Source organism: Oncorhynchus mykiss, chromosome 9, assembly GCF_013265735.2.
Source record: "Oncorhynchus mykiss isolate Arlee chromosome 9, USDA_OmykA_1.1, whole genome shotgun sequence".
Lineage (NCBI taxonomy): Eukaryota > Metazoa > Chordata > Actinopteri > Salmoniformes > Salmonidae > Oncorhynchus > Oncorhynchus mykiss.
In genome coordinates, this window is record NC_048573.1 from 49,753,934 (window position 1) to 49,772,273 (window position 18,340).

Genomic DNA, 18,340 nt, shown 5'->3' on the forward strand with positions numbered 1-18,340 from the left:
AGATCTGCCAGTCGACCAGACTCTTCCAGATCTGCCAGTCGACCAGACTCTTCCAGATCTGCCAGTCGACCAGACTCTTCCGGATCGGCCAGTCAGCCAGGATCTGCCAGTCAGCCAGGATCTGGTAGATTCATCAACCTGCCTGAGCTTCCTCTCACTCCTGAGCTTCCTCTCACTCCTGAGCTTCCCCTCAGTCCCGAGCTGCCTCAGTCCCGAGCTGCCCCTCAGTCCCGATCTGCTCCTCAGTCCAGTGGGGTTCTGGGTGAGGACTACTAGGCCATGGTCGGCGGCGAGGGTGGACTATCCAGGGACGCGAGGAGAAGGGACTAAGACATTGATTGAGTGGGGTCCACGTCCCGCGCCGGAGCCGCCACCATGGACAGACGCCCACCCGGACCCTCCCTATTGTTTTGAGGTGCGTTCGGGAGTCCGCACCTTAGGGGGGGGGTTCTGTCATACCCTGGTCAAAGTATTTTGTGTTTATCTTTATTTATTTGGTCAGGCCAGGGTGTGGCATGGGTTTTTGTATGTGGTGTGTATGTATGGGGATTGTAGCTAGTGGGGTGTTCTAGCTAAGTCTATGGCTGTCTGAAGTGGTTCTCAATCAGAGGCAGGTGTTTATCGTTGTCTCTGATTGGGAACCATATTTAGGCAGCCATATTCTTTGAGTTTGTCGTGGGTGATTGTCCTTAGTGTCATTGTTCTGTGTTAGGTTACACAAGTATAGGCTGTTTCGGTTTTCGTTAAGTTTATTGTTTTGATAGTGTTTGTGTTTAGTGTGTTACTTTATTAAACATGGATTGCAATAGACACGCCGCATTTTGGTCCGACTCTCCTTCACATCAAGAAAACCGTTACAACCACTAGCTTTAAAAACTGCAACATTGCTAGCAAGAGGGCCTCAGAAAATTCTGGTTAGCGACTGAGCACGCCCACCACCTAAGCCCCAATTTGATCCAGAAAAACCCCTGGTCTGTCTGAGCCCTGCTCAGAGAGGGTGTTTGTTCATCTAATACACAGGTATCACTGCCACCCTCTAACTTCACTTTGTTAAGCGAATGAGAAGAAAAAAACAGAACAACTTTGAATCTGTCTTGTCTCTTTATTTAAGTGCTTTTACGCACTACATTACATGGATGTAGGTTATACAATGTATTATTGTTGACAGTGAACAGTCATGTTAAAGGACATTTCAGTATTTCAACAAGGCATTGGCTTGTGTTGGTCTATCACACATTTTTGCTATTTGAACACACACTAGTCAAAACACACTTAAAGGCCCAGTGCAGTCAAATTTTTAAATATATTTCCACACTGTGAATGGAATAATGCTGTGAAATTGTGATAATGTCCCTTTTAGTGTAGGAGCTGTTTGAAAAGGCCACCTGAAATTACAGCCTGTTTTGGTCAGATGAGGTTTTGGCCTGCGTGGTGACATCACCAGGCGGTAAAGTAGTTAATAGACCAATAAGGAATTTGAATTGGAAACAAACACAGTAAGGATTTGATATTGAGAGAACGGTTGCGTTGGACCTTTAACACACATTGCAGTCATCTGATAGAGTTTCGTACAGGAACACTACCAGGCTTCCATTTCATTCTGCAATCTGGAAGGACAAGCAAGGTTGAAAGGGGGATACCTAGTCAGTTGTACAACTGAATGCATTCTACTGAAATGTGTCTTCCGCATTTAACCCAACCCCTCTGAAGTGCTAGCCATGGACATAAACACATTATAAAGTGAGTTTAACTAAACTGAAATCAGGGCTCACCTTGGCTGGCCCTGGGTCCCGGGTGCGCACAGTCACACGCAGTTTGTTGACCCGAGTCTCTGCCATGTCTGCCCTCTCCTCTGCATTGTCCAGCTCATGAACCATCTTCCTGTACTTCGTGACATTACAGTTCACCTGCTCCTCCTAGTGGGGAGAGAGGGAAATTACTTAATATTACAAAATGTCAATTTATTGTTCAGTCATGGTAAGAGATTGTTGGTTCAGATGGGCTGTTGTGTGTGACTGAAGATAACCTATAATACTCACCGCCTCCTCAGCCAACCTCTTGTAGCTCTTGACTTTAGCCTGCAGCTTGTCAATGAGTTCCTGCATTCTCAGCAGGTTCTTCCTGTCCTCCTCAGCCTGAACAAACAGCAACAAACACTCAATAATGGACTGTCAAGGCATCTACTACCTTAATTGTCCCCAATCATCTGTTGATGCAGTGAAAGTGGTCCACAACTGCTTTTATTCTTCTGGTTCATCAACAACATGTTGCTATGAAATGGGGGTACTGTGTAGGTGGGCAGCAGTGGAGGTTGCTGAGGGAAGGACAGCTCATAATAATGGCTGGAGTGGAGCGTACTGGAGTGAATGGAATAGTATCCAGCACATGTTTGATAGTATTCGCTCCATTCCAGCCATTATTATGAGCCGTCCTCCCCTCAGCTGCCTCCACGGGTGGGCACTGACTGCTGTGGTTGTTTACCTGGTAGGAGAGCTCCTTGACCCTCCTCTCATATTTGCGTACTCCCTTCTGAAAGTCTTCACTCTTCTTCTGCTCACACAACAGCTCACTCTCCAGATCCCTCATCTGTGGGTCACAGAGGTCGGTCAGTTAGCCATTCATTGATGTTGTGCTGTGTGAAATCCATTACTCCAATATACATTTTATTAAATGTTTAAGGGATTCACTTTTTTGAAAAGTGAGGCAAGCGAACCCCCCCAAAAAGTAGACCTTGTTAAAATACTATAGAAGCCTTGCAACCTAATCATGAGATTTTAGCCTCTTGGGAAGGCTGGAAGATGCATAGTTCAGCCATAATCAAAGATTAAGTTGTGCATCTTTCTGCTGGAAGCATGAGGACATTATTTTTGCTTTAATTGTGCAATTTTTTCAGTAAAATGTTGACAATTTCAGAAGTGAAGACATTTAATTGAATTTGCATGGCTTATTCACTTTAATGTGAACCTCACCCTGATCTCCAGCTTCTGGATCTGTTTCTTCCCTCCTTTGAGGGCGATCTGCTCTGCCTCATCCAGCCGGAGCTGCAGGTCCTTGATGGTCTGCTCCATATTCTTCTTCATCCTCTCCAGGTGAGAGCTGGTGTCCTGCTCCTTCTTCAGCTCCTCTGCCATCATGGCCGCCTGGACAGGAGATGAGGGGAATTATCACAACCATAGTTTCAAAATGGACTGGTTACCCCATCATACAATTAAAGCATTGAATATTGTGAGATCAGGGGTTACTGTCTAGGTAACTCACATCTGTGATGGCCTTCTTGGCTTTTTCCTCTGCATTACGGCACTCCTGTCCTGCCTCATCCACCTCTCCAGCCAGCATGGACAGGTCACACTCCATCTTTTTCTTATGGTTGATCAGGCTTGTGTTCTGTTCAAGCAGAATAAAATACTAGGGTTTCTATGTGGCTAAGATATATCCAACAATCCTGTAACAATGTACATCCTTCAAACCTTTCGTCCTCTAATCCATCCTATGTCAGGCCCTAACCAGCCAGTTCCCTGAGGCGTCTCCTACCTGGGCATGCAGCAGGTTGACTCTCTCAGTGGCCTCCAGCAGTTCATGTTCGGCCATCTTGCGTCCGCGGTCAGTCTGCTCCACCACGATGCATAGCTCCTGCACCTCGGCCACCAGCAGGTTGTTCCTGCGCTCCGTCAGGCCCCACTGCTCCTTCAGCTCCTCATTCTGGTGGATGCGGCCATCCAGCTCCAACTGCAGGTCCTGTAGACCCCATCAGACAACAGTGGTTAATGGTCACTGAACAAATGGTTTATTAATAATGATTCATAATTCTTGCCTACTTAACACATTTTTTCTTTAGTTTTTTGCTAAAAAAGTAATGTGTAGTTCCAGTAGTTAGCTACACAAAACAAACTACTGAAAACACTACCTAGATTTGATTTGAGTTCAACTACCAGTGGTGTAAAGTACTTAATTGAAAATACTTGAAAATACTTTAAAGTACTACTTAAGTAGTTGTTTGGGGGTCTGTACTATTTATATTTTTTACAACTTTTACTCCCATACGTATATGTTGGGATATGTACTTTACTCCCATACAGTTTTTCCTGACACCCAAAAGTACTTGTTACATTTCAAATGCTCAGGCAGGACAGCCATATTGTTCAATTCACGCACCTATCAATATAACGTTTTGTCATCCCTACTGCCTTTGATTTGTTCGTATGGGTTACGTTCAGATGAGTCCCGTGACATTTGTGGGAATCGTAGAGCAAAATGGAGAACACCATCGTGTTTGTGAGAGTCTTCCCTGTCCATAGAGTTCAGACACTACAGACGTTTTTGTGAGAAGACCGTATTTTGGGATGTCTCATGGTCTGACAAACACCGCTGTAGCTCGGCCACCTTGCACCGAAAATGTGGAAGGATGACATAGTAGGATGTGGTGGATTGAGACGCAGCCCATGCAAAAAAAAAAAACTGATATCTCCAGTTTAAACTGATAGATATTGGTGGGGATTTCTTTATTATGTTACTTAGATTGAGACATGGGTGTATCAATAGACTTAAGGATTAAAAGAAGATACTTTTAGACTTTTACTCAAGTCTTATTTTACTGGGTGACCTTCACGAGTCAATTTCTATTAGGGTATCTTTACTGTTACTCAAGTATGACAATTGAGTCCTTTTCCACCACTGTCATCTTCCACCAAGCTACTGCAGAATGTAGTTAAATTACTAGCTGAACTACTCCAACACTTGTTGTCTCACCTATCTTAAGATGAATGCATTAATTGTAAGTCACTCTGGATAAGAGCATTTGATGTCTAAAATGTTAAATATCTACCCTAAGTATGAATTGTGTTTCCTTACACGTGTTTGTGTGAAAAATCTATGACAATGTTGATCATTTAAAAGCATGAATTGTGTTAGTTCTCCACTGGCCTTAATCTGGCCCTGCAGGTGGTGCAGTAGTCTCTGGTACTCGGCAGCATGGCGGTTGGCATGGTTCAGCTGGACCTCCATCTCGTTCATGTCTCCCTCCATCTTCTTCTTCAGCCGTACTGCCTCGTTCCTGGACCTTGCCTCGGTCTCCAGGGTTGTCTGCAGGGACTCCAGGGAGCGCTGGTGGTTCCGGCTGCAGGGAAAGGGACAAAAAGGCTGCTTAGAGAGAGGAGCCTAAAACACCATCATGAATAATGACAAATCTGTGCTGCTTTTAAAAGCATACTGGAAAACTAGCATGGATCATTAGTCCTTACCGGAGGCTGTCAATTTCCTCGTCCTTTTCGGCTATCTTCCTGTCGACCTCAGTCTTGAACTGGTTCAGCTCCAGTTGGACACGTAGGGTCTTGCTCTCCTCATGCTCAAGGGTGCCCTGACTCGGAGCAATAGAACAGTGTCACATTTAGCGGAGTTACAGGGTCACACCAACCTAACACCCCTGTCAGATCACTCCTCTCAGGTTTCCACTGGTGTCTCTGTACCCTTGTGGTAAGAATAGACACTTTCCAACCACAGTCAGTTCTGTGTGCTCACCTCAGCTTCCTCCAGAGCAGCCTTGATGTCACTCTTCTCGACATCCAGAACCTTCTTCATCCTCTCCAGCTCATGGATGGTCTTCCCACCCTGGCTGATCTGGTCAGCTAGGTCAGCTATCTCCTCTGGGGAAACAAATAACACTATGGGTTAGATAGACAGGCCTTTGTGTTCACTCTTGTGACGTTTATTAGCATTGTCTTAAAACAGGTGGCGTCACTCCTACAACCACGCTCGTTCCTCAAACGACAATGGTTTACTGGTATTATTTAGAGCAGTGTTTACCTTGCAGGTTCTTGCTTTCCCGTTTGAGTGTCTCCAGGTGGTCTATGGCCTCCTCGTAGGAGTTCTTCAACTTGAAGAGTTCAGTGCTCAGGCTGCGAGACTCCTTCTGAGAGCTCTCCAGCTCCGACTGGCAGTCCTCATACTTCTGCCTCCACTCTGACAGCACCTGCAGCATTTTACATTGTCAGTACTCATGTTTAGGACCTATTGTGCACAAGGGTTGTCATGCAACGACGACTTACTTACTTACTAACTAATAATGCCTATGGGCTCACTGCTTACCTTGTCAAAGTTGCGTTGTCTCTTGTCCAGAGCAAGGGCAGCAGCATTGGAGCGCTCCAGGTCCACCATCAGGTCTTCGATTTCGGTCTGCAGACGGTGCTTGGTTTTCTCCAGAGAGGAGCATTTAGCATGAGATGTCTCCACTGCCTCTTCAGTGTTCTGCAGACGCACCGCCAGCTTCTTCCTTTAAGGTCACAGTCAGGGGTTAACATGAAAGTTTATCAGAAGAGCAATAAGCCAGTATTGTTCAAAAGCTTTTTTCACGCTAATTTATGTAGACAAACAGATCATTTGAGAGCATCAGACTTACTTTGTTTCCTCCAGCTCCTCAGTCCTCTGGATGGCATCGATCTCATACTTGGTCCTCCACTGAGCCACCTCAGCATTGGCCTTGACTAGGGCCTGCTGCAGCTCAGATTTGGCCTCCTGCTCCTGCTCATACTGCTCCCTAAGCAGGTCACAGTCATGTCTGGAGGACTGGAGGGCATGGGCCAGGGCATTCTTAGCCTGGGACAGACAAGGAAGAAATCACATCATTCATATTCTTGTTATGGGGTCTGACAGGAAAAAGCCTTTAATATTTTTACATATCAGGTTGATCACTTAATATTTGACTTAAGTGTGACCTCTGACCTTGTTCTCCTCCTCCAGCTGTTTTTTCAGTTCCTCAGTGTTCTGGCTGAAGGAGATCTTAGTGCGCTGCAGCTGACTGACCATAGCCTCCTGCTCCTCCAGCCTACGACTGTACTCAGCTACACACAGAGAGATAGAGAGAGAGACAAAGAGAGATACATTTGGTGAGTTTCCCAAAGTCGGTTGATCTTCTGCCATGCCGTGGCCCGTGTGACCCTTACAGCTCTCAGTGACAGCGCAGGCTCTCTGGTTGCTGATGTCAGTCAGTTGTCTCTGGAGCTCCTCTACTTTGGCCCGGGCCTCGTTCATCTGATCCTCATACAGATGACACATCTTCTCTGTGGTAGCCTGTTATCAAGCAAAACTCTGCCTTAGCATACATTACATAAAACTCAGTATTTTCTAACTTCTCATACTGTTGCAATTCAGACCATCCCAACTAGCCTTGTGTCTGGGACACTGAGGAGACCACCACATCTCAGTGACCAGGCGAACCCTCTCACCCCCTCACCTTGGACTTGGAGAGGCGCTCCAGGTTAGAATCCAGGTCCTCTGCTTCCATCCTGTACTCCGCCTTCTCCTTCTCCAGCTTCTGTTTGACACGCTGTAGCATATCAATCTGCCCGCCAAGCTCTGCCACGCTGTCAGCGTGCTTCCTCCTCAGGGCGGCCGCTGTGGCCTCGTGGTGAAGCCCCGCCTCCTCCAAGTCTCTCCGCATCTTCAGGAAGTCCTGCTCGCGCTTCTTGTTCATGGCGATCTGGGCAGCCGAGGCCCCGCCTGCCTCCTCCAGCCTCTCGCTCAGTTCCTCCAGCTCCCGGGACACGTCGCCACGCTGCTTTTCTGCCTTGGTCCTCCACAGCCTCTCCGCCTCCAACTCCTCCTCCACTTCCTCGATTCGAGTCTGAGGGAGAGGCAGGGGAACATTTACATGAGCAATTTAGTAACATACCTTATCTTCCAATGGAGATGTCTTTATAAGTGCTAAATGTCCTTTTATCTTCTGTACTTTGTTGTTTTTGATTACGCATAGATGTACATAGATGTGATGCATTATAGATGACTCCAAAGGAAATACCACGTTTAACTATGACCGCATTTAGTGTGGAAAAACTGGTGGTCTACAATGTAGCTTTTAAAATCTTTTTTTGTTTGTTGGTATGGTCAACTATTGTATCATTGTGGAGTGATGCTTTAATACGTTTTTCTAACTGACTTTACAAAAGAAGAGAAAACAGAGGCAGATAGACATACTTGCAATTCCTTTATTTTCTTTTGGAGTTGAATGACTAGGGCTTGCTCATCTTCTACCTTCGAACTGAACTGACTCATTTCAAAGTCTCTTCTGTACAGGGGGAGATAGTGAGGAGTCAGAGGAATAGACGGTACAAAAAATATTTAACATAGATAAACATTTCACTGTAAAATGCCGATAAGTGATTCATTTGCACACTAATTGACAGTCAGTAAGTAGTTTATTTATACTTGGTCAGTTAACAAGGATTTCACAGACCACTTATAAAGGCCTTATTAACTAACAGATTGAAGAGATGATTCTCACTTCTTGAGTTTCTCCTCCAGCTGCTGCTTGTCATTCTCCAGGTCCATGACAGACTCCATGGACAGCTTCAGATCCCCCTCCAGCTTACGCTTGATCCGCTCCAGATCCATACGCACCTTCTTCTCCTGCTCCAAGGAACCTTCCAACTTGGGGGGGTTACATCAGTATAAGATATCTCATATCGCTGTGTGCTTAACTAAGGAGATAGTTAGGTTACTGTTTGAGGTGAAAGTGTGTATTTTTCATGTCCCTTTACTCACATCGTCCACTTGCTGCTCCAACTTGATCTTGGCCTTGTTCAACATGTTGACCTTGTCCTCCTCGACCTGCAGGTCAGTCAGGGCCTGCTGGTGGGCCTCCTGCAGAGCCTTCTTCTCCTTGGTCAGGCTCAGGATGGACTTGTCCAGAACACCAATTTCCTCCATCAGGTTCTTCACCTGAGGAAAGACAGGGGGAACAAACAATGTGGAACAAATAACATATCAGAACAAAAGGAAGGAAATATACCAGCAATGTGAGAAATAATCTCTGAAATATAATATACACGGTACAGTAAATTGACTGCCCAGGTAAAACCAAGAGGTTTACAGGAATGCTGAATAATGTCTCTGCAAGCAGTGAGCCACCATCCCCTGCTCACCTTGTTCTCCGTGCCATGTCTCTCCTTCTCCACCTTGGCCAGGGTGATCTCCAGGTCGTCGATATCCTTCTTCAGCTCTGCACACTCATCCTCCAGCTTGCGTTTATTGGCAGTCAGGCTGGCGTTCATCTCCTCCTCATCTTCCAGTCTCTCCATCAGCTCTTTGATCTTGGCCTCCAGCTGCAGCTTGGCCTTGATCAGCAGGTCACAGCGGTCTTCTGCATCCGCCAGGTTGTCCTGCTCCTGAGGTCAGGGGTGACACAGAGACTTCCTGTTTAGTACTTCCCCTTAGCATCTCTTATCTTGATTTATTGCCTAATCGTCTCTGGTCGATTCTTATTAAGTCTACATTAATCTTGTCTCATCATATTGTCTTCATCTTTACTAATCCTGTCTCATTAATCCTCATCTTAATGTTATTCCTTTGTACAGTGTGTTCTCTGATCTAATTTGTAAACACTCACTGCCTGCAGCTGCAGGGCCAGGTCGTTCTTCTCTTGGATCAGGGCCACCTGTCTCTCCTCCACCTCCTTGCGCTTGGTCTCTGACTTGCCAAACGCCTCCTTCAGCTTGGCAAACTCCTCCTTGAGGGCGGCCAGCTCCTTCTCGGCCGTGGCACTCCTCAGGAGAGGCCGGAGCTTGAAGAACAGCATCATCCATGGCCAGTTCTTCACCGCTGCAAAAGCACGGATGTTCCACTGGATCACCTCTATAGCCTCTCTGTGGAGGTAGAGGGGGAAGGCATTCAGGGTTACACAGGTGAATGAGGTGAATGATTTGTGTGCACTAAGGTGATGAAGTAAGTTGTATTTTCCGAATGACCTTTGAGACTGAACGGGAAAGGGAAAATGCTTCAACATATGCCTGATTTGATTAGGGATAGAGAAGTGAGAGTATAACACATTTAAAGTGTATTTTAGTAGAGCTTTTTGGAAATGGGCTGTGAAGCAGTAGACCATAAAGGTAGCTAGAATTATTTGTCCTATGGCTTTCCACCCTTACACTTGTGTCCAATGAACTGGTCATGTTGGTGGGCTGGTGGTGTGGTCCAGATTCCTCCCTTCCTCCTGTTCTAAATTAGATCTGTGTGTGCCCTGCTTACCAAATATGGCCCAGCGAGCACTGGTCATTGGATCATTTGCTTTACAATAGCGGGTGCTATGACACAGCAAGCATTCCAGACGGGGAAATAAATCAATAGTGAATCCCAGGAAAAGCAAGGCAGAGACTCACTGTGGGCCAGACAAAGGTCAGGTAGAGGTCCTTTATTATGTGAAACTCCAGCCCTCTGTGAAACCGAAGACTTAATCCCTTATCACCTGACCAGTTATTCCAGCTATGTGGGGGCTCTAAACTCCAGGCTCCATGGACAAAAGGGGGCCGGGGGAGAATGCGTTATTATTAATATGAGGCTGGGCTGGAGGACATGACAGCTGCTGTTACTGATCTTTAAGGGCCATGTGTCAACCCCTCCTGTTTTTGTAAGCACCATTTGCACCCGGAGGTTATAACGGGCTATTTCCACAAGGACCACACACACACACACACACACAATGTAAAGCAAGCAAGTGCTGACACACGCTCGCCACACTCCACGCATGCCATGTACATACTGACAAACCTGAGGGCAAATACACACACTAACCCACACAAAACACTACTAAATAACCTTGTCAATAAAAATGTTTTGGGTTGGGCCTGAAAACTCAAGACACGGCAGTCCCAGTGGAACCGTCTGACCTGTGTTACCTACCTCTTGTCCATCATCTTGCGTCTCTCCATCCTCATGAGTTTGCCCCGCAGCATAGCCTGCAGCATGGTAAGGATCTCCGATAGCCTTTCATCCCTCATGTCCTCCAGCAGGCCCAGCAGCCCTGCCTTGAAAAACACCTGAGGACACCCAGACCATACTGTCAGTTATAGTGGATCTCTCTAAGTCTGCCCCAATACACATGAACATACTGTCTGTTTTTGTCAACAACCGATGAGGAGTGGCCATACTATAAGCTTCAGCCCCAACACAAGGCACACCTGGAGATGAGAGCTCAAAACACAAGGGTATCTCTCAGCTGCAAACTCATCCAGGTGCACTAGTGCCAGTCATACAGTATCCACCTTGGTGATTCCAAACTTGTACTGGGTGTGGTCTATGTCCAGGGAGCCCAGCAGCTTCTCCACAGCCTTCCTGCTGTCCACAAAGGAGTCCTCTGGGATCACCATGGGGTTCAGGATACGATAGCTGCACAGGACAGAACACACAGCAGGGAAGACAAAGAAAGTCATTTATTCTGCATTATTGCCATCTTGATAACGAGACGGTCCACACGTGTTTTGCTGCGTTCACAATGGCAGTCCAATTCTGATATTGTTTTTCTCCACAAATTGGTCTTTTGACCAATCACATCAGATCTTTTTCAGAGCTTATCTGATTTGTAAAAAAAAAAAAAAATTAGTTACAAAAAGATCAGAATTAGGCTTCCTGTCTAAATACAGCCTTTGTGTCTCTGCATGTTAAAGTTCAACATTGTCCAGAGAGGTGCTGTGCCCACCGTTGTTTGAACTCTGCATATAGGATCCGGTTAGGGAAGCCCTTCCTGCAGATACGGATTCCCTCCAGTACTCCGTTACACCGCAACTGGTGGAGGACCTGGAATGGCTCCAAGCCCCCTGGGATAAAGAGGACAGAAAGAATCAACCTTGCAGCACTGAGACACCTAGCAGCAGAGATGGAGCCAACAGTGACAAGGTGAAGTCAGTTGTATTAAAGCTTTAGATATGTCATAATCCATTACCTGGAGTCTTTGACTCATTGGGGATAATGCATCGCACAAAGTGAGGCTGGGTGCTGCGTAGGTTGGCCATCAGTTTGTTCAGATTTTCCTGCAAATGGGCAGATTGGCAGAAAGTGGATATGATTTATAATTCAATCAGCAAGTAAAAGTGTCTTAGGTGATAAATCCCACAAATCCTTTTGATCCAATCCTGTACCTCACCTAAAACAACAATGTGTTGAGGGAACATTACATTAAGGAAGTGAGGGTGCTCTTCTCCAAGGTGTGTCTTACCTCATCCTCGTTCTCAGAGGCATGAAAGAGTGGAGGTAGCACAGACTTAAAGTGATGTTCATGAGTTGAGTTACCTAAACATCACTGCAAGTCTTAACTACTTCCCTCTCAACTCAGGCACGTCACTGTGACATCAGGAAAACAACAGAGCACATTTAAATACTTCCCTCTCAACTCAGGCACGTCACGGTGACATCAGGAAAACAACAGAGCACATTTAAATACTTCCCTCTCAACTCAGGCACGTCACTGTGACATCAGGAAAACAACAGAGCACATTTAAATACTTCCCTCTCAACTCAGGCACGTCACGGTGACATAAGGAAAACAACAGAGCACATTTAAATACTTCCCTCTCAACTCAGGCACGTCACTGTGACATCAGGAAAACAACAGAGCACATTTAAATACTTCCCTCTGAACTCAGGCACGTCACGGTGACATAAGGAAAACAACAGAGCACATTTAAATACTTCCCTCTCAACTCAGGCACGTCACTGTGACATCAGGAAAACAACAGAGCACATTTAAATACTTCCCTCTCAACTCAGGCACGTCACTGTGACATCAGGAAAACAACAGAGCACATTTAAATACTTCCCTCTCAACTCAGGCACGTCACGGTGGCATCAGGAAAACAACAGAGCACATTTAACTACTTCACTTCTTCTGATCTTTACTAAACAATACGCCACTTAGACACACTCTTATAATGCCCGTCTGTCTCTACCTCCCTCTTATACACACCTTGTGAAGCTGTGACACCGTCTGGAAGGAGACCCCTTTCTTCCTCTTTCCTCTGGCCTCGGTCTTTGGATCAGCAGCTGGAAGATCAAACCGTGGATCACGAGGACTTCATTTCCCCATTTACTGTAGTTTCACTTTCAAATATGTGAGGATATAAAGTTGAAATAAAATACCTGCATCACTACTGATGAAGTTCTCAAAGAGGCTTGCCAACAGTTTATTAGATGACTTCTGGAAGCAGGTGACTATTGTCTCATTTAAGGGATCTTTATTTTTGTCCAGCCATCCACTGATGTTGTATGGTACCTGGAGAGGGGCGGAGAGAGAGGCAGGGTCAACGATGACATCCAATAGATTTGTATAAAAGTAAATGTCTCAAATGAACCGTGGGTAGAAACACACCCATTCCACACACAACAGCACAGACTGGAATACTTACCACTCCTGCATAGTGCACCAGCTCAAAGTGGGTCTCATATTTGCGTTTCTTGTCAAGCCGTGGCTTGAGGAAGTTGGGAGACTTGCCCACGTGGTTGTCATACAGCTTGGTCTTAAAGCTGACATCAGTGGCCTTTGGAAACATGCATTCTTCCTCCAGGATGGACAGTATGCCCATGGACTGCAGGAAACACACAAACAGTATAATATCACACACACATACAACCCCCCACCAACATCGGCAGTTTCCTCAGCTCTAGCCCCTTATTTGAATGGCTGAGACAAGAGACACATACCTTCTCTATGAGGTTGATACAGGCTTGTAGATCCAGGCCAAAGTCTATAAAGGTCCAGTCAATACCCTCCCTCTTATACTCCTCCTGCTCCAGGATGAACATGTGGTGGTTGAAATACTGTTGCAGTTTCTCATTGGTGAAGTTGATACACAGCTGCTCAAAGTTGTTGAACTGAGTGGAGAACAGAGAGATGGGGAAGGGGGAGGGGTGGAAAAGAAGGACAGGTTTATGAGCTGAAACAGTCTGGAGAAAGACCATATCAAATCATGCAGAGTTTGGTCAGAAGCAGGCTTTATAATGTGTAGGCCTACCGCGAAGATCTCAAACCCTGCAATGTCCAGCACACCGATGAAGAACTGCCGAGGCAGTGCCGTGTAGAGGCTGTTGTTAATCCGGCCCACCATCCACTTGAACATGCGGTCGTAGGTGGATTTGGCTAGAGCACCAACTGAATAGTTCACCTACACAAAGGAAACAGATAGCTGTTACAGTATATCACAGACTCAGAAAACAATATTGGTCATGTGAATAATCTTTCCTTTAAGTCTATAATACCTTCTTGTTCTACGGGTGTTTTACAGAGACAGAGAAAGAGAGCTCACCTGCTCAACAGTCTGGCCCTTAATGATGTACTCGTTCCCCACTTTGACCCGAGGGTGCAGCAGTCCTTTGATGAGGTCAGCTGAACTGATCCCCATCAGGTAGGAGGCTTTGTCAGCACCTGAAGAGCAAAGCACATACATACACACTGTATGTATTGGGTGGTGTCCTATATTGACACTGTTACGAGTAAATATATTCTATTCATGTTCCATTAAGTAAATGGAATTGAGGACTCACTTTCAGTGCCGTCAGCTTCTGCTTGCTCCTCTCTCTGAACCGTCTTGAACTTCATGTTGCCAAAGTGCATGATGGCCCCCACTATTTTATAGCAGCCATACTTCTCCTCAGGAGTAAAGCCCAGACTGTCCATAGCATGCTGAGGGAGGGGTCAGGGAGGGAGAGAGACAGAGACTAGTGAGTTAGGAGAAAACAGACAGGATAGAGAGACACACAATAGAGATGGAACTCAACATAGCAGAGAGAAGGAAAGAGCATTCGTAGAAAGAGGCAGAGCTTACATCTGTGGCCAACAGTTCCTCTTCGTCATTCATGTTCTCCACTTTTGTCACACCCTGGGAGCAGAAGTGGTAGTCGAAGGGATTGGTGGAAATCAACAAAATGTCTGGAAGATCAACGAGAAGACATCATGTTAAAGTCATGGGACACTTGGAGAACTCTGAACTGATAAAACTATTGGGATAGATATTTTCTCATTTAATGTATCCATTGCTAAATATGCCCTTGGCTGTGATCTTTGGTTGTGGCCTTCCAATACCTTGAAGCTCTGGTTTCTTGTGAGACAAAATCTGGTAGTAGATATGGTAGCTCCTCTCTTCAGGCTGCTGAAAGACTACTCTGGACTTCTCCAGAAGATCTACACATGGTGACAGTGCAGAGGAGGTTTGCATTGGCCTGGAGGATTACTGTTGGATGTGAAAAACTCAATTCTACATGGTGTGATGTCAGACAGCTTACATATGTCAATATCAGCAGAGGCCAGTTTCCCTGTAGGACCGAAGTGGATCCTGATGAACTTGCCCTAAATCGAGAGAGATTCATAACACAAAACACACATTCTTATCCATTCTACTCAGAAGAGATGTTGAGTCCATCTGTGTAGTGATAAATTATATGGCACTCACAAAACGGGAGGAGTTGTCGTTCCTCAGTGTTTTGGCATTACCAAAAGCCTCCATGGCGGGGTTAGCCGCAATGATCTGGTCCTCTAAGGTACCCTGGGGAAGCAAAAGATGTGTGACTTGATGCCAATTGCTGTAAGGATGGCAACATGATTTTAAGGAAAGCACAAGGTGATGTTTCTCACTGATTGTCATGTGAAGAGATAATGTATTAGAGGGATGGACTTCATAATAGGAATAATGTGTAACACGATGATGGAAGGAGGATAAAAACACATCTGGGTAGAAGTCAAAAAACAAAATAGGGTATCAACTTAGATGGTCAAATAAAAAGACAGTTGATAAAGTAGGGCGAAAAGGATGGAATAAAAAGGGATGACAAAAAACAGGCATGTTGTGGGACAAGGAAGACAAACGGCAAAGGTAACTCTTTGTTTTGCAAACCAGGGAAAGCCAGGGGGAAAACTTTAGGCTACCTACAGGTAAAATACATATATCAAATAGTCCAAATATAACAAGCCTGTCCAAAAAAAAAAAAAAAAAGGAATGAAAGATGAAAAGGGGTTTAGGTTGAAAAAAAGGGTGGTGGGAGCTCTCTGCCTTACTCCTGTCTTGGCTGCATCACCCAGGGCTGCTACAATGGCAAAATACTGAATTACACGTTTCGTGTTGACTGTTTTGCCAGCACCGGATTCGCCGCTGGGAGTGGTAGACAAAAATGTATTTGAAAAAAATCAACATAATTATAATGAAAAATGTATGTACCTCACTCTGACAAGAGCGACAAAAATGAACTGTTTCCATCAGCACAGTAAATACTGTAATGCAAGAGGTCCTTGGAAGGGGTCGAAACCTAAATAATAAGCACCAAATAAAGGCTTTGGTGGGAGTGTGAATTGTATGCTTTTTGTGTGAATTGTAACAATTGATTAGAATTATTACAAATTTGTAGAAAACACATTTTTCAGTTATTTGAAAACAAATACAGGTGTCAATCTAGTGGCCGTGTTAGAATGGAGCAGGGCTTTGACTTACGTGATGAGCATGGATTGATTCTCACAATCTATTAAGAGAACATATTGCACAGAGTTAGCAGAAAAAATAAGTATTTTTAGGCATTGTGTAAGCACTGAACATATTTTATCTAAATGTAGAACATGGATTCTTAATTCCAACATGACACAGCTTCTATGTTTAGAGTCTGTATTGAGACCAAAGACTGTATTGGTTGAGACTTACTGCGCAACATATCATTGTAGGCGTTGTCAGCGATGGCGTAGATATGGGGCGGGGTCTCATTGCGCCTCTTGCCTTTGTAGGCAGCGATCACATCAGACGAATAGACGGGGAGATACTTATATGGGTTGATTGTCACACAGAACAACCCAGAGTAGGTCTGCAGAGAGAGAGAGAGAAAGAAAGAGATGAGACAAATTGGTTGTGTGAGAGATATAGACAAGGACAGAGAGTTAAACAGAAAGGAAATTAAATAAATAAAAGGTCAAAGTATCGTGAAACTCAAAAACAAATAGGCCACATGTAGTGTGAGACACAGGGAGAGTCTCACTGGTTCAGAATAGCCTCAGTTTATCCTCCCCTCTATGGTGTGATGTACAGAACCGTGACTCACATAGATCATCCACATACTGTAGCGCCTGGTGAGATTGAAAAGCACAGAGGCTTCATTGAGGTTAGTCAGCATGGCCATGTCCTCAATCATGTCAAACTTCGGAGGGTTTGTCTGCTGAATGTCATCCTCTTTCACAACCAAAGTCTTTGAAAGAGAGGGGGGAAAAAACAACAGTGTAAGTCTATAGTCAATTCATACAATAGGTAGGTGATAATATATCACTTAATTCAAGGGACTTAAAGCACCACTGTACCACACCATATTCAACTTTTGGTACTAACATTTCATATACATTCTATTAGGTCTGCAAATCTATTAAATGAAAAAATATATAACAGTCCATGCACTTCAGAACAAAGATAAGTATATTTGGATTTAGCTACTGTATATCATGGACTTAATGAGGTCAGTTTCAACAAGTGTTGAAGAGTCAGTATTATGATATCACTTTCTGCCATATTAACTACAAGACAAGTGCTAAAACTATCCTTATTATGTTGTATTCAACTGCAACAACTAGCCTACCAACCCTTCCATCTTTGGTCTCCACAGTGGCTTTGTCACCATCCAGTTCTTTGACTTCCACCTCGATATAAGCCTCCTTCTCATTCGGGATCCAGACTCGTTTAGTACCTGAGCAAAATAATAGAACGTTTATGGGCATTTAGAGGGGCAAAAACTCAACAAAAAAAATGTGCACCATCAAAACTTGCAAAACTGTAGAAAATCTAATGGTCGGCTTCCATATGTTCTTGTTTTTGTTTTGTCCATGGGTAGTAGTGTATGGCAAGACAAATACAATTGTTGAACTGATGTGCATTTCTGACAGTTATCCTACCATCAAAAGCCAGGGTCCTGGCGGCCAAAGCCTCCAAATTGGTGAGACGTAGGAACGAGGCTGCATCCCCGAAATCTTTAGTTTCACTAAAGCGAGACATGGTGGCAAATCCGCAGGAAAAAACAGCACCAACGCACCTACAATGAATAAGAGCAACAACTTAAACACATTGAAGACAAGCTCAAAACTGCCGGAGACAATTTGAATTGTAAAATGTGATTATCAATAGGCCTATTATTATAAAATGATGGTTAGTTGGTGCATCTGGTATACTAACCGTTGAACGCACTGTTAACGTCTCTTTTATTGTCCTCCTCAAGGTCAGGGTTAGCGGAGCTATGTCAGACATCCCCATGTGTCCCCTTCCTCAGCAGCCTATTGGCCCGGACCGTGTGCACGGACGGTCACGAATAGCAATCTGCATTTTTATCTCTTCTCAAACCTACAGTAGGCCAGTTATTTTTAAAACGGCATTGTTTTACAGAGGATTGCGTCAATGTTTGACTTCATTCTGTCAATCATAAACTGTACATAGTCATCTCAACGTGCAGAAGATGTGCACTGTAAATCAATTGGAACAGCGGTGTTCTTTTCTGTCCATGCCATGAAACATAATGTTTTCATTCTATTTGATTGTCTTTATCAGGAAACATAATACGATCTGACTGGAAC

General features: G+C 44.8%; 1 protein-coding gene across 4 annotated transcripts; it reads right to left on the bottom strand.

The window, feature by feature from the left end:
• Positions 1-1,086: 1,086 nt before the first annotated feature.
• Positions 1,087-17,954, bottom strand: LOC110532296 (myosin-7). 4 transcript variants are annotated; one of them, XM_021616060.2, is made up of 42 exons: positions 17,669-17,954; positions 17,360-17,463; positions 16,831-16,974; positions 16,440-16,596; positions 16,236-16,263; positions 15,806-15,899; positions 15,204-15,296; positions 15,037-15,100; positions 14,837-14,935; positions 14,580-14,683; positions 14,299-14,437; positions 14,061-14,179; positions 13,770-13,919; positions 13,459-13,629; positions 13,164-13,343; positions 12,898-13,030; positions 12,725-12,801; positions 11,705-11,792; positions 11,462-11,579; positions 11,028-11,151; positions 10,666-10,802; positions 9,377-9,632; positions 8,913-9,155; positions 8,533-8,709; positions 8,273-8,418; positions 7,966-8,056; positions 7,226-7,615; positions 6,936-7,062; positions 6,715-6,833; positions 6,392-6,588; positions 6,082-6,265; positions 5,800-5,965; positions 5,515-5,639; positions 5,238-5,353; positions 4,921-5,113; positions 3,532-3,735; positions 3,259-3,384; positions 2,970-3,140; positions 2,482-2,586; positions 2,040-2,135; positions 1,773-1,916; positions 1,087-1,607 (listed from the first exon to the last, which is right to left on the bottom strand). In XM_021616060.2, exons 1-42 carry the CDS (start codon positions 17,766-17,768, stop codon positions 1,596-1,598), a joined length of 5,811 nt encoding a protein of 1,936 aa, XP_021471735.2. In that variant the 5' UTR covers positions 17,769-17,954; the 3' UTR covers positions 1,087-1,595. The 4 variants fall into 4 exon arrangements, 3 of the variants coding, with proteins under 3 accessions (XP_021471735.2, XP_036844127.1, XP_036844128.1); XM_036988232.1 differs by having other exon boundaries at positions 17,356-17,463; XM_036988233.1 differs by lacking the exons at positions 15,806-15,899; positions 16,831-16,974; positions 17,360-17,463; positions 17,669-17,954 and having other exon boundaries at positions 16,440-16,582.
• Positions 17,955-18,340: the final 386 nt, after the last annotated feature.

Excerpts from the sequence above, each read along its gene's own strand:
- LOC110532296 (XM_021616060.2), bottom strand. The coding sequence starts at position 17,768 with ATGTCTCGCTTTAGTGAAACTAAAGATTTCGGGGATGCAGCCTCGTTC. Across the intron at positions 14,438-14,579 it reads AGGAACTGTTGGCCACAGAT|CATGCTATGGACAGTCTGGG; the intron begins GTAAGCTCTGCC and ends CCCCTCCCTCAG. Across the intron at positions 3,385-3,531 it reads TCAACCTGCTGCATGCCCAG|AACACAAGCCTGATCAACCA; the intron begins GTAGGAGACGCC and ends CTGCTTGAACAG.